This window comes from Salvelinus fontinalis, chromosome 15, assembly GCF_029448725.1.
Source record: "Salvelinus fontinalis isolate EN_2023a chromosome 15, ASM2944872v1, whole genome shotgun sequence".
Taxonomy (NCBI): domain Eukaryota; kingdom Metazoa; phylum Chordata; class Actinopteri; order Salmoniformes; family Salmonidae; genus Salvelinus; species Salvelinus fontinalis.
The window spans coordinates 17,320,017-17,343,739 of record NC_074679.1 but is presented as its reverse complement, the minus strand read 5'-3'; the positions used below and the strand labels follow the sequence as shown (position 1 = coordinate 17,343,739).

At 45.7% G+C, this 23,723-nt stretch overlaps 1 protein-coding gene across 2 annotated transcripts in view; it reads right to left on the bottom strand.

Moving 5' to 3' along the window:
* LOC129811480 (peroxidasin-like) overlaps positions 1-23,723 on the bottom strand; it is a 120,535-nt gene that overhangs the window by 12,318 nt on the left and 84,494 nt on the right. For both annotated transcript variants that reach the window (XM_055862828.1, XM_055862827.1), the window contains exons 10-21: positions 22,462-22,734; positions 21,586-21,861; positions 19,198-19,310; positions 17,063-17,219; positions 16,200-16,308; positions 15,049-15,206; positions 12,840-13,846; positions 10,444-10,940; positions 10,200-10,334; positions 9,649-9,857; positions 2,555-2,672; positions 2,277-2,409 (exon numbers count right to left, since the gene is read on the bottom strand). In XM_055862828.1, the coding sequence (XP_055718803.1) occupies positions 2,277-2,409; positions 2,555-2,672; positions 9,649-9,857; positions 10,200-10,334; positions 10,444-10,940; positions 12,840-13,846; positions 15,049-15,206; positions 16,200-16,308; positions 17,063-17,219; positions 19,198-19,310; positions 21,586-21,861; positions 22,462-22,734 (3,185 nt within the window). The remainder of the gene's footprint in view (positions 1-2,276; positions 2,410-2,554; positions 2,673-9,648; positions 9,858-10,199; positions 10,335-10,443; positions 10,941-12,839; positions 13,847-15,048; positions 15,207-16,199; positions 16,309-17,062; positions 17,220-19,197; positions 19,311-21,585; positions 21,862-22,461; positions 22,735-23,723) is intronic.

Sequence of the window (23,723 nt, the reverse complement as noted above, 5' to 3'; positions counted from 1 at the left end):
AGGTAGCACCCCCTCTGCTAACTAAAGCCCAGAGCAACACACAAAACTAAAGCCCAGAGCAACCCCCCCCCCCCACCCCACCCCCACCAGCACACACACACACCCACAGCCCAAAGTCTTTCCTGTAATGTGAGTCACGCGAACAAGCTAGACCCGGGGAAGTTTTATTTAACCATCCACTTACAATAAATACCCCCCTTCAAAGACCCAGGCAGCCCACAGAGGGGCCAAGGGCAGGGCACAGGGCCCAGTCTGTTTAAATCATCTGTACCACTTACAACTTAAAGTGGAACTGACAGTGTTTTAGCAACATGAAATCTTATAAAAATCTGTTCATATAAACCCCCAGGAAAAAATATGATGCCATTTTTCTGATGCTTAGATATGGTAATTTTCACATTTTCATACTTTCATCGAATGTTTGGGAATGACATACAGTAACGCATTTGTGAAAATTCTACAGCAATATATAGTGGGAAAGCAGCAGCATGTGCGTTTGGACAATGAATAGACACTGCAGTAAATAAAACCTATCGCCTCGATCAAACCTACAGCGTCATTGCGCACAATGGTACGCAGCATCATCTGGATATGTGTGCAACAAAAGTTCAACATTCACCTTCTGCTATCATTTCCGTCAAACCGCCTACGCATACAATTTGATGCATACGTTTGATACATCCAACGTATGAACCACACAGAAACTGCCTCTAACGCAATGCTGCAAGGCAAACGCAGAGTACCATTGGAAATGAATGTACTTCTGGTGTACCAAAGTGCAATTAGGCTCTCTGTTTGATCAAGGCATAATAAAAACAGACAGTAGCAACAGCGTAGCAACAGCGTGACTTTAGACCATTAGAACACATTCGCCAAAAGTCACAAAATACACCTGAATGGATTTCTGCGAATATGTAATTACCACATGAGTCCACTTACATTTAGGAACTTTACAGTCCTATTTATCCAACAACCATGAACAGGTGTCTTTCCCTCCTTAAGATCAACAACTAATGTTAGCCAGAGAAAGATGAGCTAAAATCTAACGAGGGAACAGTAGATAAACACTCTAAAACCTTTTCAGCTTGTAGTTGACCATCAAAATTGCGCTGATAAACGATGGGGAATAGTAGCCCACTCGCCCTTCTGCAGCTCGCCTGCCAATGCATGCTTGTCTCAACCCATGTTTTGACAATTGAATGAGAACTGCCTGCCCGTCCGCCCATTTAATTGATGCCAAATACATTTGATTGACAACTAAGAAATATGCATGCTAACTGTGGTTCAATTCAGCATAGCTAGCTAGCAAAGCCATCCAAATTTCTTGCTTGATAACCAAAAAAAAAAAAAAACACGGTATGAGGGTAAAAAGTTGGCCACTTACCCACTCGTCCAATGACATGACATCTTCCCAGCAGCTAGCTAGTTAACTAATGTTTGGGTCCGTGTTTATCGCTAAATAAATAGCTACATGAATAGATACGCTAGTCTATTAGCCATGTATTGACAGACTTGTGATCATTGCCCTTGCTTGTTTGATTGTATTGACATTCCCAACCTTAGTTACATTCGTCCGTTTTTGTCCAAAATAAAGAGTAATTGAAACTGAAACAGTGCATCCTGAATGGGTAGAGGAAGCAAACAATGTACCAGGCCAGCTGTAATTTATAACCTGATAGCAGGAACTACCAAGAAATGTATTGGTGAATTATTTGAATCATGCATCGAACTGCATCCCTCTATTCGGCCAACAATGGAATTTGGAGTAAAAAAGTACGCATTTAAAAAAAATCTCTTATAAAGTAATTTTTTTGCATGAACTGAGAACTATATATTTTTTACTGATATTATGATTGTCTGTTTGTTTCATATCTGCAAAGTAGTTAAAACGCTTTAAGTTCCACTTTAATCAAAGCCATGTTAGCCTGTTAGCCTACAGCACAGTTAGCTCTCCTTTATCCCACCCCAGTGTGCTACATGCTAAAATGCTCTACCATCAGGCAGCATATCCTGTTCAATCTGGGCACATACAATACCGGCTAATAGTGTCTGGATTCCACAATGTTCTGCATAGGTTCTAAGTGTAAGAGCCTGAGCTGAATATGACTGGACATGCAGTGTAGAGGAAGGATGTAAAGAAGCACTCAAATCACTATCCAACAAGACTGGTGTTGCTATTTCAATGTGTGATGAGCAGACGGAATGAGACTGGGGTAACACTTCTTAAAGAACAAACCCAGCAGAGCTAGCCGTATGTAGTGTACAACTGTTCTCACCTGCTTCCGTAAACCTGTGATAGTCTTCTGCATGTCCACCACAAAGTCTTGGAAGTCATTCAGCGAGGGTTCAATGCTTTGTTGCCAGGTGAGAGAGACATTCACAAGATTTTCAGGAGTGCTTTCAGCTGGGCTGAAATATAAGAAAACACATCCCAAAATACAACCATATGTTATTATAGCATAACTTTGTGAGTTATAATACTTTTAGTCACCACAGTCGTTAGCTATGACACAGAATGGTTATCACATTCAAGGAACTTAATGTAGCCAGATACCTGCTGTTCTCCTGTATGCTGTTGGCTGCAGGCTTCTCCTCTGCAGAGCTCTGGTCCACTGACCTTCGCCCTCTGAAGTGGTAGGACAGGGCATTGAACTGACCCTTGGTTCTGCAGTCTGGGGGTACAACAAATCACAACTTAAACAATGGGGCAAATCAGGAAACTCAGATTACATAAAGATGAATGAATTAAAGCTCTGGGCCCATGCCCTGTGCAGTCTTATCTGTCAGTGATGCTGGTGAGTACTGCTAAAGCTCTGCTGACAGTCTCTCACTCACACCTTAGTACAGTGTGGTGGTAGGTGGGGATCTGCCCTGAACACACACCACTTCATCTTCAGGTCCCCTTTCAACACACTTCAAAGAGCTTATCTAAGAGCAGGGCTACCAAGACGCCACCCTCCCACACACCCACACACCCTTCTTGCGACTATAGGGGGTGCTGTTTCAAATTAGCATAATTGTCTCTACAGATGAAACGGCTTCCTACTCAATTCTTGATCGTACAATATGCATATTATTACTATTATTGGATAGAAAACACTCTCTAGTTTCTATAGCCGTTGGAATTTTGTCTCTGAGTGGAACAGAACTCATTTTACAGCAATTTCCCTGACATGGAGTCAGATTTCACACATTTTGGCCCCTGATCTGGAGTCAGTTTAAAGGCCACTGTGAACGCTATGAGGATACGGACACTGCTTACGTCTTCCCCTGGATGCCTTTACGTGATGACGCTTTGAATGGTATCGATTGCACAATCACAGCCACTATAAAAGAAAAAAACCTGTAGGTAGGAACTCTTTTCCAGCTGCGCCGGACGCGCGGTGGACACCGCCCTGCTCTTTTTCCAAGCGTTAGTGTAGCCAGTAATATTTCTCCGGCCATGTTTTCACCCGTTATAGGTGTTAACAGCATCATAAGGTAGTTCATTTGAACTGCTGTATAGCAATTTATATCCTTTTAGTGCGATTTTGAGGCATTGCTTTGTTGTGCACTTTGACGCGCTGGGCACATTTCGGGCTCCCGGTCGTATGTTAGTGGGCATTTCGATGGACAAGTGGACATCTTTCGACCAAAAGAAGATTAGACCCAAGAAAGGATTCTTTGCCCAAGATTCTGATGGAAGAACAGCTCACAGTAAGAACAATTTATGATGATAAATCGTGTTTCTGTCGAAAAATGTTAAAGCTTACGCCGCCATCTTGTTTTGTATAGCTTCGCTTGGCGCAACCTGTATTGAAAAGTAAGGATAATTTAAAAAATGTAAATCAGCGATTGCATTAAGAACTAATTTGTCTTTCGATTCCTGTCAACCCTGTATTTTTTAGTCAAGTATATGATTAGCTATTGATTAAACTAGATCACTCAAAGATGGCGACCGACATTTCCAGGCTTGTTTTGCTACTATTTTCATTGTATAACCACGTTTTTTTATGGCTAAATATGCACATTTTCGAACAAACTGTATATGTATGTTGTAATATGATGTTACAGGAGTGTCATCTGAAAAATTCTGAGAAGGTAAGTGAAAAAATTAATATATTTTCGCTCTCTTTGGCTAGAATCAGTGCTCGGGTAACGTTTGCGTATGTGGTATGCTAATATAACGATTTATTGTGTTTTCGCCGTAAAACACTTAGAAAATCTGAAATGTTGTCTGAATTCACAAGATCTGTGTCTGTTCATTGCTATGTGCTGTGTATTTTTAAGAAATGTTTTATGATGAGTAAATTGGTAATACAGGTTGCTGTCTGTAGTAATTCTAGGAGCTTTGGTGAGATTTGTGATGCTGGCTGCAATGGCAAACTATGATTTATACCTGAAATATGCACATTTTTCTAACAAAACCTATCCTATACCATAAATATGTTATCAGACTGTCATCTGATGAGGTTTTTTCTTGGTTAGTGGCTATCAATATCTTAGTTTAGCCGAATTGGTGATAGCTACTGGTGTTGAGAAAAAATGGTGGACAAAGAAAAAGGGTGTCTTTTGCTAACATGGTTAGCTAATAGATTTACATATTTTGTCTTCCCTGTAAAACATTTTAAAAATCTGAAATGGTGACTTTATTCACAATATCTGTATCTTTCATTAGGTGTCTTGGACTTTTGATTTAATGATATTTAGATGCTACTTATTAATTGTGACGCTCTGCTAGCGATGCTAATCAGTGTGGGGGGGGGGGGGGGGGCTCCCGGATCCGGGGTAGAGGCTTGTTAGAGGTTATAGACGGTTTCCCTGACAAGGTCACGCAAATGATGAACATGCATTGCAAGGGTAGAAGGCCCTGTGTTATGATTCTGAATGGTCAGATAGTTAGCCACAATGACCAGAAGCTGCCATGTGGGGAATACTAGGTGGTTTGTTTCAGCTTGTTCTATCTTGTTTTTGATACCTTGTCTTGTTTTGAGGTGTTTTGACTTATACTACTTCTATGATAATATGGCAAAAATGTACCAGCTAGCTAACAACTGCAGCAATGTATTTGAGAGACAACAAGTGCTTATTGTGAAAATGCATTTATGTTTTCAATACATTTGGAGACAAAATATTATTTACATGTTGTCAATAATCCTTTTCTAAGCCAACACCATCTACTTTGCCCCCAAGATGCTCACCCCCTCCTTATAATAGAAGAGCAATAAACACCCTGACAGAAACCAGTTACACAGAGAGGCCCTGTAATTGAGGCCCTGTAATTAAGTGGGCTGTAACTTACACTGTGGGAGCTTCTCAGGTTGGGGTGATGATACACAAAAGCTATAAAACACATATAACATGAAGGAAAAAAACTCAGCTCTAAAATACTTATTTATCAAAAAGAAAACTCTCGCTCACTCACATGCATGAAGAGAAAGACACACACACACACACACACACACACACACACACACACACACACACACACACACACACACACACACACACACACACACACACACACACACACACACACACAGAAACCAGAGCATAACTCTTTCCTCTTCTCCCCTGACCCTCTCCACATCTGACCCTCTCCACATCTGACCCTCTCCACATCTGACCCTCTTCTCCACTGACCCTCTTCTCCACTGACCCTCTTCTCCACTGACCCTCTACATATCTGACCCTCTCCACCTGTGACCCTCCATATGTCCGACCCTCTCTATGTCTGACCCTCTCCACCTCTGGCCCTCTTCTACTCTGACCCTCTCCAAGTCTGACCCTCTCCACCTCTGACCCTCTCTATGTCTGACCCTCTTCTCCACTGACCCTCTTCTCCACTGACCCTCTTCTACTCTGACCCTCTCCATATCTGACCCTCTCCACCTCTGACCCTCTCTATGTCTGACCCTCTTCTCCTCTGACCCTCTCCACCTCTGACCCTCTACTCTGACCCTCTTTTTGTCTGACCCGCTCCACGTCTGCCCCTCTTCTCCTCTGACCCTCTTCTCTTCTGCCCCTCTCCACCTCTGACCCTCTACTCTGACCCTCTTTTTGTCTGACCCGCTCCACGTCTGCCCCTCTTCTCCTCTGATCCTCTTCTCTTCTGCCCCTCTCCACCTCTGACCCTCTACTCTGACCCTCTTTTTGTCTGACCCGCTCCACGTCTGCCCCTCTTCTCCTCTGACCCTCTTCTCCTCTTCTCTTCTGACCCTCTCCACCTCTGACCCTCTACTCTGATCTTCTTTTTGTCTGACCTTCTCCACGTCTGCCCCTCTTCTCTTCTGACCCTTTCCACATCTGACCCTCTTCTCCTCTGACCCTCTCCACGTCTGACCCTCTTCTCCTCTGACCCTCTACATGTCTGACCCTCTTCTCCTCTGACTCTCTCCCCATCTGACCCTCTCCACTGACAGGATATTCACTTTTTATTAGCTTTTCCCATGTTCATTTGTGAAGGCTGAGTGAACTCAGGGTCAGAGCCAAGAGAAAAAAGGAAAACAATCATCTAAGCATAAGAGACCACAGTCGACCACAAATGTAATCCCAAAATCATTATGTTCTCAAGGGACATTATCTGAGCTCATAGCAAGGACTAGTGAAACTAGTTGGCCATTGTCCAAGGCTGATTTGGAATAAAACATACTTGACTTATATTTCACTATATTTAATTTGACTTGATGAATAACCAATTTTCCAATATTAATGTCACAAGCATGAGGCAACAGTTGAAGGTGGAGGGAGAGTCAGGTGAAAGTAGGGTGAGTACACCCCCAGACCTCTCCACTTCACCCCCGTATCCACCTGAATAGAAAATATTTAACTCAAAAGTCCCTGAATGCCTACTCAGTGTAAATCATGACATCATCTAAAACATTCAAAGGATCCAATGGAAAAGTGCATTGTGACTAGTGTGTCTCACAGTAGGGAGTAAATAGCTTAATATGTGTAATAGCTGCTCACAGAAGCCCTGTATTCTCACCCAGCCACCCAGAATAAGTGGCTCAGAGTCATCCACTCAGGGGTTCGTTGGAGGGAAAATTCAGCTGCTCTCCAAAAACCAAAACCTCTCCTGCACCCCCAGATACCAATTCCAACTTTCCAACAATTTCCAATAGCATATCTACTAGCCTATGCTTAGGCTGAAGAGAAGTGTCCCAGATAATTCAATAAATTGGTGAATTGGTTGCGCTGCTCGTACATGTGACGACATGTGACAAATAATATATTTTAGTAGATGGGCCGAGACAAACCCCCATACTCATACCTACTGTCATCCCAGTCATGTAGCCTACTACTGGGTTAGTCAATGGAACCCTGGGATGGAATGTACAACATCAGGGCTAACTCTCAATGTAATATGTAACCCTTACAATCACATGGTAATGTGTTAAGAAGCCTGGTCATGTACCAGGAGTCTGGGGTCAGAGGGTAGTACCAGGAGTCTGGGGTCAGAGGATAGTACCAGGAGTCTGGGGTCAGAAGGTAGTACCAGGAGTCTGTGGTCAGAGGGTAGTACCAGGAGGCTGTGGTCAGAGGGTAGTACCAGGAGTCTGGGGTCAGAGGGTAGTACCAGGAGTCTGGGGTCAGAGGATAGTACCAGGAGTCTGGGGTCAGAGGATAGTACCAGGAGTCTGGGGTCAGAAAGTAGTACCAGGAGTCTGTGGTCAGAGGGTAGTACCAGGAGGCTGGGGTCAGAGGGTAGTACCAGGAGTCTGGGGTCAGAGGATAGTACCAGGAGTCTGGGGTCAGAAAGTAGTACCAGGAGGCTGGGGTCAGAGGGTAGTACCAGGAGTCTGGGGTCAGAAGGTAGTACCAGGAGGCTGGGGTCAGAAGGTAGTACCAGGAGTCTGGGGTCAGAGGGTAGTACCAGGAGTCTGGGGTCAGAAGGTAGTACCAGGAGTCTGGGGTCAGAAGGTAGTACCAGGAGTCTGGGGTCAGAGGGTAGTACCAGGAGTCTGGGGTCAGAAGGTAGTACCAGGAGTCTGGGGTCAGAAGGTAGTACCAGGAGGCTGGGGTCAGAGGGTAGTACCAGGAGGCTGGGGTCAGAGGGTAGTACCAGGAGGCTGGGGTCAGAGGGTAGTACCAGGAGGCTGGGGTCAAAGGGTAGTACCAGGAGGCTGGGGTCAGAGGGTAGGACCAGGAGCCTGGGGTCAGAGGGTAGTACCAGGAGGCTGGGGTCAGAGGGTAGTACCAGGAGGCTGGGGTCAGAGGGTAGTACCAGGAGGCTGGGGTCAGAAGGTAGTACCAGGAGGCTGGGGTCAAAGGGTAGTACCAGGAGGCTGGGGTCAGAAGGTAGTACCAGGAGGCTGGGGTCAGAAGGTAGTACCAGGAGGCTGGGGTCAAAGGGTAGTACCAGGAGTCTGGGGTCAGAGGGTAGTACCAGGAGGCTGGGGTCAGAGGGTAGTACCAGGAGTCTGTGGTCAGAGGGTAGTACCAGGAGTCTGGGGTCAGAAGGTAGTACCAGCAGGCTGGGGTCAGAAGGTAGTACCAGGAGTCTGGGGTCAGAAGGTAGTACCAGGAGGCTGGGGTCAGAAAGTAGTACCAGGAGTCTGGGGTCAGAAGGTAGTACCAGGAGGCTGGGGTCAGAAGGTAGTACCAGGAGTCTGGGGTCAGAAAGTAGTACCAGGAGGCTGGGGTCAGAAGGTAGTACCAGGAGTCTGGGGTCAGAAAGTAGTACCAGGAGGCTGGGGTCAGAAGGTAGTACCAGGAGGCTGGGGTCAAAGGGTAGTACCAGGAGGCTGGGGTCAGAGGGTAGTACCAGGAGGCTGGGGTCAGAGGGTAGTACCAGGAGGCTGGGGTCAGAGGGTAGTACCAGGAGGCTGGGGTCAGAAGATAGTAGGGAACAGTAGAGCAGGTAGCTGATTACATACATCTCTCAAGACAAACACACTACCAAAATATGAAAAATAACCCATGGCATTTATTGTAATGTTGATCAAAGGTACATTCTTGACCCACTAAACAATTCCAATTATACCCAAGCCCTAACCTATACAGCCACAACTGGGGATCCAATCTAGCTAGTCAATGGCCCATTTCACTGTGATGAGACAAAGCCTGAACATTTGTATTATTTAATCTCTGTCCTATCTTATCTGTGTTTGTTGTTTTCACATGCAGGCAAATGACAGCAGTCATACAGATAGCACTGTCAGGCAAATGCACAAAGCTTTTGTAAATGCAGTCTCAAACACTGTGGGGCACTGACCAATTATTACCCAAAGCCTAGTCAGGTGCCTCGTAATCAAATGTAGAGCCTCTCTTGTCCTGTTGCTTCCCACATCACATTCCACAGAAATAAGCGTCCAAACATTAACCCTGCGTAACCGTGTATAACCCTGTGTACCAACAGTACCAACAGTCTGGGTATCTTTTTTTTAAATCTTTGAAGCAGTAAATCCTAAAATATTCCATTCTGATGAAGAATAAGAGGAAGTTCACTCAAGAGTATTGGACCATAGTTACACTCCACAACATGTATAAAAAAGCATCAACACAACCAATCCCAGAGACTCCCCATTTCCACAGATCACTACTTTTCACCAAAGACATATAGAAAGACAATACACTATGTCTATGACAAAAAGTAGTGCACTACTTAAGGAATAAGGAGTAGTTTAAGACAGAATGAATGTGTGTTTTATATTCTATGTTACCCACCTTCGCAGCAGTCCTGCCACATGCGCAGGTCAATGTTGGGGATGTCGTCACAGCTGCCATATCCGTGGGGCAGCTGTGCCACGCTGAACACGTCTTGCTGGATACGAGTGATGTTATCACCGTTGTCACACAGCACCCTCGTCAGAGATGCCTGCTTCAGCTGGGTCAGCTGGGCCGGGGTGAATACACCTGGGTTCTCATACCAGAACCTGGAAGCACAACCCAGGAGGAGAGGAGAGGATGGAGGGTTACATGTAAACACACACCATACAGACAAAACCTATACTGTGTCCATCTCTCTCTCTCTCTCTCTCTCTCTCTCTCTCTCTCTCTCTCTCTCTCTCTCTCTCTCTCTCTCTCTCTCTCTCTCCTCTCTCTCTCTCTCTCTCTCTCTCTCTCTCTCTCTCTCTCTCTCTCTCTCTCTCTCTCTCTCTCTCTCTCTCTCTCTCTCTCTCTCTCTCTCTCTCTCTCTCTCATCCTCCTAAAAAATGTGTTGAGGATGAGCATAATTAATTTGACAAGAATTGGTAGCTGAGGGGATGTGAGCTCACCGGTCCCCATCTCTAAGGCGTTTGAACTGGACAGCCAGCAAACACATGAGGGTGGGTCCCAGCCGGCTACCAGGAACCAAGTCCTCAGCCATCAGAGCAGGGAACAGGTCGATGTTCTGGGGAGTGCCGTATAGCCTGGAGAGATAGGAATAGACAGACAGTCACAGCACTGTTACTCAACCCCAATGGAGCCACAGTTCAAGTGTGACTGCAAATGATTGATAGCTAAAAACCTGGTTTGCACCTCTGCAGCTTCTCCCTGACTTGGGGATTCTTGATCTCATTCCTCAGGTCGTCAAAGCTCTGTGCCGAGGTCAGGTTACAGAAGGTCCGGTAGTCATTGTAGGGCGGTATCCCATGATCCCTTCCTCTCTGGATGTTCATGGCGGCCAGGTCCAGCGCCACAGAGTGGGCCATGGAGAACAACCTCTCCGTCAGCTCCGTGTTCAACAGCTGGGTCGACACACGCATCTTCCCCGCCACTCCGAACAGGCCCCGCAGTAGGGGGTCGATGCCACCCTCATTGACGATGCGGAAGGGGGAGAAGAAGGCACGGTGCAGGGAGATGTGGCCCTGGGGGATGGGCTGGAAGTGCTCGTCCAGCCGGTACAAGATGGGGTTGATGAGGGTGTGTCCGAAGCGGAAGGCGGCCGTGGCGAAGGCGTTGAGGATGCCGGCATTGATGTTGGGGTTGTAGCCGTGGTAGTCGCCAATCAGCTTCCTCCCCGCGTCACCCATGACCTGAGGGAGGGGGTGACCATTATCATCATCATCACCAATAATAATCATTTACAGAGATAGCACCTTTCATCAATCTGAAGACCTTTGACAGGAACCTTGGTTAGATCTATATAGTTGAGTAGTCCTTACCTTGGTTAGAGTATGAGAGAGTACTAGATCTATATAGTAGAGTAGTCCTTATCTTGGTTAGAGTATGAGAGAGTACTAGATATATATAGTAGAGTAGTCCTTACCTTGGTTAGAGTATGAGACAGAGTAGTATATCTATATAGTAGAGTAGTCCTTACCTTGGTTAGAGTATGAGAGAGTACTAGATATATATAGTAGAGTAGTCCTTATCTTGGTTAGAGTATGAGAGAGTACTAGATATATATAGTAGAGTAGTCCTTACCTTGGTTAGAGTATGAGACAGAGTAGTATATCTATATAGTAGAGTAGTCCTTACCTTGGTTAGAGTATGAGACATAGTACTAGATCTCTATAGCAGAGTAGTCCTTACCTTGGTTAGAGTATGAGACAGAGTACTAGATCTATATAGTAGAGTAGTCCTTACCTTGGTTAGAGTATGAGACAGAGTACTAGATCTATATAGTAGAGTAGTCCTTACCTTGGTTAGAGTATGAGACAGAGTACTAGATCTATATAGTAGAGTAGTCCTTACCTTGGTTAGAGTATGAGACAGAGTACTAGATCTATATAGTAGAGTAGTCCTTACTTTGGTTAGAGTATGAGACAGAGTACTAGATCTATATAGTAGAGTAGTCCTTACCTTGGTTAGAGTATGAGAGAGTACTAGATCTTTATAGCAGAATAGTCCTTACCTTGGTTAGAGTATGAGAGAGTACTAGATATATATAGTAGAGTAGTCCTTACCTTGGTTAGAGTATGAGACAGAGTAGTATATCTATATAGTAGAGTAGTCCTTACCTTGGTTAGAGTATGAGACAGAGTACTAGATCTATATAGTAGAGTAGTCCTTACCTTGGTTAGAGTATGAGACAGAGTAGTATATCTATATAGTAGAGTAGTCCTTACCTTGGTTAGAGTATGAGACAGAGTACTAGATCTATATAGTAGAGTAGTCCTTACCTTGGTTAGAGTATGAGACAGAGTACTAGATCTATATAGTAGAGTAGTCCTTACCTTGGTTAGAGTATGAGACAGAGTACTAGATCTATATAGTAGAGTAGTCCTTACCTTGGTTAGAGTATGAGACAGAGTACTAGATCTATATAGTAGAGTAGTCCTTACCTTGGTTAGAGTATGAGACAGAGTACTAGATCTATATAGTAGAGTAGTCCTTACCTTGGTTAGAGTATGAGACAGAGTAGTATATCTATATAGTAGAGTAGTCCTTACCTTGGTTAGAGTATGAGACAGAGTACTAGATCTATATAGTAGAGTAGTCCTTACCTTGGTTAGAGTATGAGACAGAGTACTAGATCTATATAGTAGAGTAGTCCTTACCTTGGTTAGAGTATGAGACAGAGTAGTATATCTATATAGTAGAGTAGTCCTTACCTTGGTTAGAGTATGAGACAGAGTACTAGATCTATATAGTAGAGTAGTCCTTACCTTGGTTAGAGTATGAGACAGAGTAGTATATCTATATAGTAGAGTAGTCCTTACCTTGGTTAGAGTATGAGACAGAGTACTAGATCTATATAGTAGAGTAGTCCTTACCTTGGTTAGAGTATGAGACAGAGTACTAGATCTATATAGTAGAGTAGTCCTTACCTTGGTTAGAGTATGAGACAGAGTAGTATATCTATATAGTAGAGTAGTCCTTACCTTGGTTAGAGTATGAGACAGAGTACTAGATCTATATAGTAGAGTAGTCCTTACCTTGGTTAGAGTATGAGACAGAGTAGTATATCTATATAGTAGAGTAGTCCTTACCTTGGGCAGCCAGTGGTTGTAGGTGATGTGCTGCATCTGTGCGCCAACTATCTTCCTTGCCTCGTGGTAGATGGTGTCTCCGTCCCAGTGTGGGTTGAGTCTGAGCAGCTCTGTAGCTATGCGGTTGTGTTCCCTGAACCACACGGTGTGCATGGCTGTCAGACCCAGCTGCTCGTTGGCCCTGTGGTCTCCAGCCAGGAAGCAGGGAATGGGGCTCTCGTTCTCATCCCTCATACACTCTGTAGGGGGCCCCGTGGCGAAGGGTAGCAGGGGCTTCCCAGAGCGCTGGACGATGCCCTGCCTCAGCAGACCCCTCTGACTGGCCAGGTCGCGGACCTCCTCTGACTCGTGGCGTGAGCTGCCGTACACGTTGGACGCATCGATGTACGATGTCAGCTGGTTGATCTGTTCCCGTGGAAACACGCTGTTCATGAGGAGTGATGTCATGCCGCTGCCGCACACGGGACTGGAGCGCACAAAGAACATGCAGCGTGACCCGCTGCGCGCCTGCCGAGGGTCCCCCGGGGGGAACTGGATTGGGAAGCAGGGAGGGTCATTGGTGCACACGTTGGTACACAGCTGGCCGTCTGAGAAACGTGATTGGCTGAGGGCGGCAACTGTGGAATCTAGATCATGGTCCAGGAACTGTCCCCACTGCATGAGCATGTGGGTGTAGTGGTCATCTGGGGTGATGGTCTCCGTGCCGATCATGGTGGTGGAAACGAGGCGGGGAAAAGGCAGGGCGTGGCCGTTGTGATGTCGGCTGCTAGCGCCATGCGGCAGGTTGAAGCCGTTGTCGTAGACTGACTTGAGGAGGCGCTGGAAGGCGGTGAGGGAGGCGCCCCACATGGGGTGCTGCAGGTTGTTGCAGGTGCCGTCGTGGCTGCGGTACTTCTGGTGGAAGCAGATGTCAGAACAGTTGTTGAAGCGGCGGTGGGCCGTGCAGCCTGATAGGTTGGCGATCACATCCAGGAAGTGAGGGGACACCAGGTCATTGTAGCGGAATGCTGGGGACGAAGGGAGGGACAGGAGGTGTACTTTATGGTGTACTGTATAAGGCCACATACAGAGGAAACAAGCACAGGGCTGTGTACTACACCACTACATCAATATAGTTCCACCTAACAGAGGAGCATGTAGGCTACTAATGTTTGCCCTGGGAATGTAAACCTGCATCTTGAGGGCAAAGAGTGTTCCTCTGACATGCGCTAACTCCCTGAGAAACTAGACAGCTCCTGTGTTACAGCTCAGTGTGTGTGTGTTTGTGTGATGTGTGAGGTGCTTTGTGTAACTCAACTCAATGGGGAAAAGTGAGACTTCTCATCATAAGTCAGCTGGCTGATGAAACATCAACAACCACCAACCCTCCCATCTCCTCCCAAATCCCACCCTTCAACCTCCATCGACTGGTCATTCACAGAATCGATCCAGCCATACACAACCTTCAGGGTAGCAGTGTGTGGGGGGAGAGGGTGTCCCAGGTCACATAGACATAAACCAAACAGGCTACATTGTTTTTGCTGACGTGCAAAAGTTAGGGCCCGGTGTAACAATGAACACTTGACTGTTGTCATAACCAGTGAAAACACTGAGCCTTTCTCTCTCTCTCTCTCTCTCTCTCTCTCTCTCTCTCTCTCTCTCTCTCTCTCTCTCTCTCTCTCTCTCTCTCTCTCTCTCTCTCTCTCTCTCTCTCTCTCTCTCTTTCTCTCTAGCTCTCTCTCTCTCTCTCTCTCTCTCTCTCTCTCTCTCGCTCTCTCTAGCTCGCTATCTCTCTCTCTAGCTCGCTATCTCTCTCTCTCTCTCTCTCTCTCCCTCCCTCCCTCCCTCCCTCATAAATCCTAAATATGGGGAACCAGTCCCCTTGTTTGGGTCATTGGACACATTGCTCTTTTCACCCGTGACAAATGACCATATTAGGCATGATGTATCGGTAGTAAAACCCTTTATGAGCATCCAGTCAAATGCTCAGTGGTTCACTGGGTCAGAATGAGAAGAACATGTCATACAGATGTCATAAACATCTATCTACAGCCAGAGATTTTTTTTAAATCCAACTGAAGTAACCCATTGAATGTTTGTGGATTGGGGCATTGGCATGTCCTCCTCACTTCCATACATTCACATTGCATAGAAAGTCTGCTAACTCATAACTCAATCAAAGCCTTATATGTCCTCTTTATTCCATAGGGATGGCTGTCTGCTGTCTCACCTGTGCCGTTGGTGTCGACCATGAGGCCCTGGTTGACGTGGTTCTGGATGAGGAGCAGGGTTTGTTCGAAGATCTCCCCCGCCCTGGCCTGCCCCACTGTGTAGGGGTCCCTGGGGTAACGAAATAGGGCCAGCAACTCTCCAGGGGTACGAGGGTTACTACAGAGAGAGAGAGAGATGAGGGGGGAGAGAGAGAGAGAGACCGAATAGGGGCGCAGTATGTAGTATTACAAACAAATACAGTATGTACTACTACAAAGAAATATAGTATGTAGTGTTACAAATAAATACAGTGTGTAGTATTAAAAATAAATACAGTATGTAGTATTACAAAGAAATACAGTATGTAGTATTACAAAGAAATACAGTTTGTAGTAATACAAAGAAATACAGTATGTAGTATTACAAAGAAATACAGTATGTACTATTACAAATAAATACAGTATACTATTACAAATAAATACAGTATGTAGTATTACAAGAAATACAGTATGCATTATTACAAAGACATAAAGAAATATGTTGTATTACAAAGAAATACAGTATGTAGTATTACAAATAAATACTGTATGCATTATTACAAAGAAATATGTAGTATTACAAAGAATATATAGTACTTAGAGGATCCAAATTAAGAATGTTTGATATGCTAGTCATATATAGTGATGATGACACATCGGACGGAGCATTGCAATCCAAGTCCTCAGGCTGTGAGAAGACCTTTAGTCGATGTGCCAGTTACAGAGTACAAACACAAACACACAAGCCAGTGAAGCCACAGGAGCTCTGGGGGCCCAGAGCTAGAAATCCCTAGCTGGCTGGCTGGCTGGCTGGCTGGCTGGCTGTGTGTGTGTGTGTGTGTGTGTGTGTGTGTGTGTGTGTGTGTGTGTGTGTGTGTGTGTGTGTGTGTGTGTGTGTGTGTGTGTGTGTGTGTGTGTGTGTGTGTGTGTGTGTGTGTGTGTGTGTGTGTGTGTGTGTGTGTGTGTGTGTGTGTGTGTGCATATGGAAACATGCTCCTGTTAACCACATCATCAGATCAAAGAGCTTACCCACAAAACATGACTCAAGATAGAGTTCAGAAATTATAATATAACAAAGCTTAGATTCATAAGCCTGATTCCAACCCGCTGACTAAAAGGGCATTTGACTTACCCATCAAACAGATGCCTCCTGGTGGATTCGATGGCACTGTCCACGTTGCGGATGGCCTCTTCAATAGACGACGTCACAAAGGTGTCCCCTTGTCTACTTACTGGAGGCACTGCAAACAGATAGGCACTGCTTTCATAGCCAGTCGTAAAATCAACTAACACTGATAATTAAACAATAGAATAATTTGCCATAAACTGATATCAGATGTTTCAACTGTGTATGTCATCTGTTGTGCTGTGTTCAAGACAGCTTGAGGTAGAATTATAACCTAGATCAGGGGTAGGCAACTAGATTCATGACTACATTGAGACACGATCATGTCTATTTTTGTATTCATGAGAATACTTGGGAACAGATTTCTTAAATTAAACAAAGTTTTTGATGAATTCCTGGTGATTGTAAAAATGTTTGTTGTCGGAGGGAACAGAACACAGATTGGAGGGAACAGAACACATTTCTGTCAGACTGCGTAGTGAATTTGTAGTGTGCCATGTAAAAAATTGAGTGTCTGATGTGTAGGCTGCAGACCCGTCCAACAACAACCCAACATGGTCACAGTTCACTGTCGGCACGCTAGCTAGCATCGGCTACGAGACAGCGTGCAAGCAGGCCAAGGAAAATAAGCAACACTGGGGCTCGAGCTGAGGAGTAGGCCCAACCTATGGTGTTACAATAGCTGTGTTACATCGGTCACAAAGCCTTGGTCCGATGAGGAGTGGGGTGTGTGCAGGCTTTGGTTCTATCCCAGCAAAAACACATCTGATTCAGGTGTGTTAGAGCAGGGCTGGAACAAAAGCTTGCAATGTCTGTAGTTCTCCACAAATAGGGTTAGCCTAGATTAGCATACTCTAGCTGTGTCTTACCTAGGACAGTGAGCACCATGCTAGCGGACTGGTAGCCAATAGGGTTGCGGGCGACACACTCGTAGCGTCCACCGTCGGCTAGACCCACGTCCTTGACCTCCAAGAAGCCCTCAGGGGCGATGTGGAACTTCCCACTTTCCGTCACCTGGACACCGTCCTGCAGAGTTGCCGGGAAAGACAAGGGTTGAAAGGTCAGGAGGTGTGGACTAGTGTGGGGTAATGAGTAGGGCACTGCCTTGAGTTACACAGTAGGGTCTGACAGGCCTGCTTAAACCCTACATCCCAAAGAGAGCACTCCATTCTGCCACCTCTGGTCTCTTGGCTCTCCAACCCCTATGGGAAGGAAGCTCCCACTCAGCCCAGTCCAAGTTTTTCTCTATCCTGGCACCACAATGGAGGAACCAGCTACCCCCTGAAGCTAGGACAGCAGAGTCCCTGCCGATCTTCTGAAAACATCTGAAACCCTACTTCTTCAAATAGTATCTTAAATAATCCCACAACACATATTCATATACATACACTATATATACAAAAATATGTGGACACCCCTTCAAATGAGTGGATGTTCGGTTATTTCAGCCACACCCATTGCTGACAGGTGTATAAATCGAGCACACAGCCATGCAATCTCCATAGACAAACATTGGCAGTAGAATGGCAATACTGAAGAGCTCAGTGACTTTCAATGTGGCACCGTCATAGGCTGCCACCTTTCCAACAAGTAAGTTCGTTAAATTTCTGCCCTGCTAGAGCTGTTAAATGTAAGTGCTGATATTGTGAAGTGGAAACGTCTAGGAACAACAACGGCTCAGCAGCGAAGTGGTAGGCCACACAAGCTCACAGAAAGGACCACCGAGTGCTGAAGCGCGTAGCGCGTAAAAGTTGGATGTCCTTGTTTACAACACTCACTAGTTCCAAACTGACTCTGGAAGCGAAGTCAGCACAATAACTGTTCGTTGGGAGCTCTATGAAATGGGTTTCCATGGCCGAGCAGCCGCACACAAGCCTAAGATCACCATGCGCAATGCCAAGTGTCAGCTGGAGTGGTGTAAAGCTCACCGCCATTGGATTCTGGAGCAGTGGAAACGCGTTCCCGGGAGTGATGAATCACGCTTCACTATCTGGCAGTCCGATGGACTAATCTAGGTTTGGCGGATGCCAGGAGAAAGCTACATGCCCCAATGCATAGTGCCAACTGTAACATTTGGTGGAGGAGGAATAATGGTCTGGGGTTGTTTTTCATAATTTGGGCTAGGCCCCTTAGTTTCAGTGAAGGGAAATCTTAACGCTACAGACACTAATGACATTCTAGACGACTCTGTGCTTCCAACTTTGTGGAAGCAGTTTGAGGAAGACCCTTTCCTGTTTCAGAATTGAAATAACCTTGACCTCAACCGCATCGAACAGATTTTGGATGAATTGGAAAGCAAACTGCAAGCCAGACCTAATCGCCCAATATCAGTGCCCAACCTCACTAATGCTCTTGTGGCTGAATGGAACCAAGTCCCCGCAGTAATGTTCCAACATCTACTGGAAAGCCTTCCCAGAAGAGTGGAGGCTGTTATTGCAGCAAAGGGGCGGGACCAACTCCATATTAATGCCCATGGTCTTGGAATGAGATGTTCGACGAGCAGGTGTCCACATACTTTTGGCAATATAGTATATATAATATCTTTCGTGAACTAACACTAGCACTTGACCCCCCCCCCCCCTTACTAGACTTTGCTGATAGCTACTTTACTGAGGAAAAATGTACTTACTATGACTGTGATATGTGGTTGTCCCGTCCCACCTAGCTATTTTAAGATTAATTCAAAATGTAAAAAATGCCTGGGTTATATGGAGACTATGAAATCAGCTTGGGTTACATGGCTATGTTTTACAATAGGCTGTGATATACTAGGCTGTACAAAGCAACTTTTTTCATATATACAGGCCTACTAATACTGTGAAAGTTACTAACAGCCATTATCTGATCAGAGCAGACCTTGACTTCCTTACCCTTCCCTTCCCTTTCCCATCCCTCCTTTCCCCATCCCCTGTCCTCAGCGAGAGCCTGGCTATGCTAGCCTTGTTGCCATGGAGGCCGTGACAACGGCAACCAGTAGTTGGTGACCAGGTGACAGGTGTCTAACCTTGTTCCAGGTGAGGACAGGCTCGGGCTGTCCCTGAGCTTTGCAGGGAATCTGGACGTCCGTGCCAGACTCCACAGTCACGTCCCTTGGAGCATTTGTGAAAACAGGCGTTACTGATGATTGAGAAACATGTGTTAATGACTACATCAACGCTCGCAGCAGCTCACAGTGCAGTGCAATCAATCCCAATGCAGTAAAGACACTTTGTCATCCAAATGTTCTCAGCATGTCAAAACAGACACTAATACTTATTATATTGTTGGCACACACACACACACACACACACACACAGACACAGACACAGACACAGACACAGACACACAGACACACACACAGACACAGACACACAGACACACAGACACACACACACACACACACACACACACACACACACACACACACACACACACACACACACACACACACACAGACACACACACACACACACACACACACACTGACATGTGCACACACACCCATACCCTCTCTCTATTTTTCATGTTTAAGTTCCATGTCCTCCTAAATATCTCTTATTACAGGGACTAGCTGAAGATTTTCATTCACACACAGCAGTGAAAGGTCAACACTCATTTACTGTCCTATCCAGTCAAAACCAGAGGTGACTCAGTGTGTCCCTGTGATTAGACGAGGGGTACACTCCTCTCTCTCACACACAGCTGGGGAGGTGCTTTTTCCTCTTCACAGTAAAAATTCCCATTCCCCAATGGTGGGTGTGTAACCCAATGCAGCCAGCCACCTAGTCATGAGAAGATCACTTTCCCTGTTTCAGGAAGGACCTCTAAGCCCTGAGGTATCCTGAGGTTTAAAGCAGATGAACTGTTCTCAAGATATCAAAGTAGACCAAACTCTTAGGAAAAAAGGTGCTATCTAGAACCTAAAAGGGTTCTTCGGCTGTCCCCATAGGAGAACCATTTGAAGAACCCCTTTTGGCTCCAGGAAGAACCTTTCTGGGTTTCATATAGAACCCTTTCCACAGAGGGTTCTACATGGAACCCCAAATTATTCTACCTGGAACCAAAAAGGGTTCTACTATGGGGACAGCCGAAGAACCCTTTTGGAACCTTCTTTTCTAACAGTGTAGGAAACTCTATAACACTCTATGATCTAACGCTGTCAGGCTAAAAAACATGTATCTCAACGTAGCCAACTAGCCATTCATCTTTCCCTGTCCACGTACAGTCTGTCAGTCTGTCTGTCTGTCTGTCTGTCTGTCTGTCTGTCTGTCTGTCTGTCTGTGTGTGTCTGTCTGTCTGTCTGTCTGTCTGTCTGTCTGTCTGTGTCTGTCTGTCTGTCTGTCTGTCTGTCTGTCTGTCTGTCTGTCTGTCTGTCTGTCTGTCTGTCTGTCTGTCTGTCTGTGTGTCTGTCTGTGTTTGCATGTCTCTCTCTCTCTCTCTCTCTCGCTCTGTTACTCGCTGAAAGTCTCATTTTGTTTAAGTGTTGCTCAGGGTTGTGTGTACAGGGTTTACAGTGTTGTAGGCCAATATGTATCATGTACTGCATGTTAACAGCCATTACTACATGGAAAACATGATGTCATCTGGGATTACAGAATGCCATGCTTTCCTGCCCCGCTCTGCTCAACATTCTACTTACAACTACAAGCCTGTCATTTCTGAGAGAGAGAGAGAGAGAGAGAGAGAGAGAGAGAGAGAGAGAGAGAGAGAGAGAGAGAGAGAGAGAGAGAGAGAGAGAGAGGAGAGAGAGAGAGAGAGAGAGAGAGAGAGAGAGAGAGAGAGAGAGAGAGAGAGAGAGAGAGAGAGAGAGAGAGAGAGAGAGAGAGAGAGAGAGAGAGAGAGAGAGAGAGAGAGAGAGAGAGAGAGAGAGAGAGAGAGAGAGAGAGAGAGAGAGAGAGAGAGAGAGAGAGACCACCCATACGTGGAATGTGTGCACGCATGACTGTAAGTCGCTTTGGATAAAAGTGTCTGCTAAATGGCATATATTATTATATTATTATTTCTCTGATTGCAGGCTGTCTAGAGTGTAAACGACAAATTAGCCCAAGACGTTGTGTCCTGTCACTCCCACGCTCTCAATCTTTACTACCCTCCACTCCCCTCTTTTTAAAAAGCCTACGAGTGTTTGGAGAGGCCCTTAAAATAACACATTGAAATGTTTTCCTTCTAGCCTACACAATGATGCAGTATAATTATCTCGTCACAGATGGCGTTCTCTAAAAATGGTCAACATTTACAAGGTGTCTTTGAATGTTTCGAAAAGTGTTTAAAACAAAATGTACTATAATTACTGCTCCATACACAACATTTGAATTCATTCGTCAATCATAACAGCATGCAGATTCATACTATATTCATACATCAGGCATAACATCTGGATCCTGCTAGGGTATAGAGTAGAGATCCGTCTCACCTCTCTGCTGGATGTTAAGCTGTACGGCGGTGCGCACCGTGCCCAGCGGGCTGACGGCCTGGCACTCATACTGGCCCTCATCGTGGGTCGCCACGCGGGCGATCCTCAGCGTGCCCGTAGAGAGGACCAGGTGGCGGCGGTCCTGGGGCAGGGGGCTGCCCCCCCGCGTCCAGGCGATAATGGGCTGGGGGTATCCGCTGGCCTCACAGGTGAAGTCCACCGTGTGACCCTCCAACACTGACTGGTCCTGGGGGGTCACTGTGAACTGGGGGGTCGCTGGGGAACAGGAACCACGGGAGAGTTAGGCACAAAAACAAGTTAAATAATGTTCTCTCAACAGTGTGTTGTATACATATGGGCAATTCTTAGCAGGTTGACGTTTATTAAGTCTTGTCCTGGAGGCAGAACTGAGCGATTTCCCCTTAGATAGGTCCGCAGGAAAGTCAAAATTGGCTATATTGAAACATTTATGAAAACAAAAAAGTGCTTTTTGGTCTTAATTTTAGGTTAGGCTGAGGCATTATGGTTAGCAGTGTGGTTAAGGGTAGGGTTAAGGTTAGGGTTAGGTTTAAAAGCAGATTTTACGACTTTGTGGCTGTGCTAGCTAGTGACCAGTCTGCAAAGCTGCCTTGAGAAAAAGATTCATGTCAAAAAACGCTAACCTGACAGTTCTTAGCAGACACAAACATATGTACCATTAAAATACCCTTTACACATATGGTTCTTCATTGAAAGCAAATTATACTGTGCATCATTGCTTCATATCTTGGTCCATGTTTGCCCATTGTCAATGTAAACTCAAGAAACTACAGAAGATTACAAACAAGATGTTTGCCACTGCCTCTCTCTAAATACTGACTCTACAGTGCTATTCACCCTGTACAATGATGTGAGCGGTAGCGTGGATGGTGTCCAGGTTGTTGGAGGCGAAGCAGGTGTACTGCCCCGCGTCTGCCTGCACCACGTGCTGGATGAACAGCCCCCCAGACGGGGTGGTGTTGATACGGGCATCGGTAGGCAGGGGCGTGCGGTCCCCCTTGGTCCAGGAGACCCGGGGCTGGGGCTGGCCTGTAGCGCTACACTCCAGGGTGATACTCTCCCCCACCAACACCTCTGTATTCTGGGGCTGGATCACAAAACTGGGCCGCGCTGGGGGAGGAAGGTAGGGGATGAGATAGAGAAAGAGAGACAGAGGAAGATTGAGACAAAGAATCTAAGTGATAACATGGGTGGAAACTAAAAAAGCCTATTCTTTCCCACATAAGGCCTTGAGTTGTTCCTGCCCACTTGATCTGACCAGGATGAATATCTGGTCCTACACAGAACCATATCATCTGGTCCTACACAGAACCATATCATCTGGCCCTATACATAATCATATTATCTGGCTCTACACAGATTCACATCATCTGGCCCTACACAGAACCATATCACCTGGCCCTACACAGAACCATATCACCTGGCCCTGAAACAGAACACTATAATCTGGCCCTACACAGAACCATATCACCTGGCCCTGAAACAGAACACTATAATCTGGCCCTACACAGAACCATATCACCTGGCCCTGAAACAGAACACTATAATCTGGCCCTACACAGAACCATATCACCTGGCCCTGAAACAGAACACTATAATCTGGCCCTACACAGAACCATATCATCTGGTCCTACACAGAACCATATAATCTGGTCCTACACAGAACCATATCATCTGGCCCTACACAGAACCATATAATCCGGCCCTACACAGAACCATATCATCTGGCCCTACACAGAACCATATCATCTGGACCTACACAGACTCATTTAATCTGGTCCTACACAGAGCCATATCACCTGGCCCTACACATAATCATATCATCTGGTCCTACACAGAACCATATCATCTGGTCCTACACAGAACCATATCATCTGGTCCTACACAGAGCCATATCATCTGGTCCTACACAGAACAATATCATCTGGTCCTACACAGAGCCATATCATCTGGTCCTACACAGAACCATATCATCTGGTCCTACACAGAACCATATCATCTGGTCCTACACAGAGCCATATCATCTGGTCCTACACAGAACCATATCATCTGGTCCTACACAGAGCCATATCATCTGGTCCTACACAGAACCATATCAT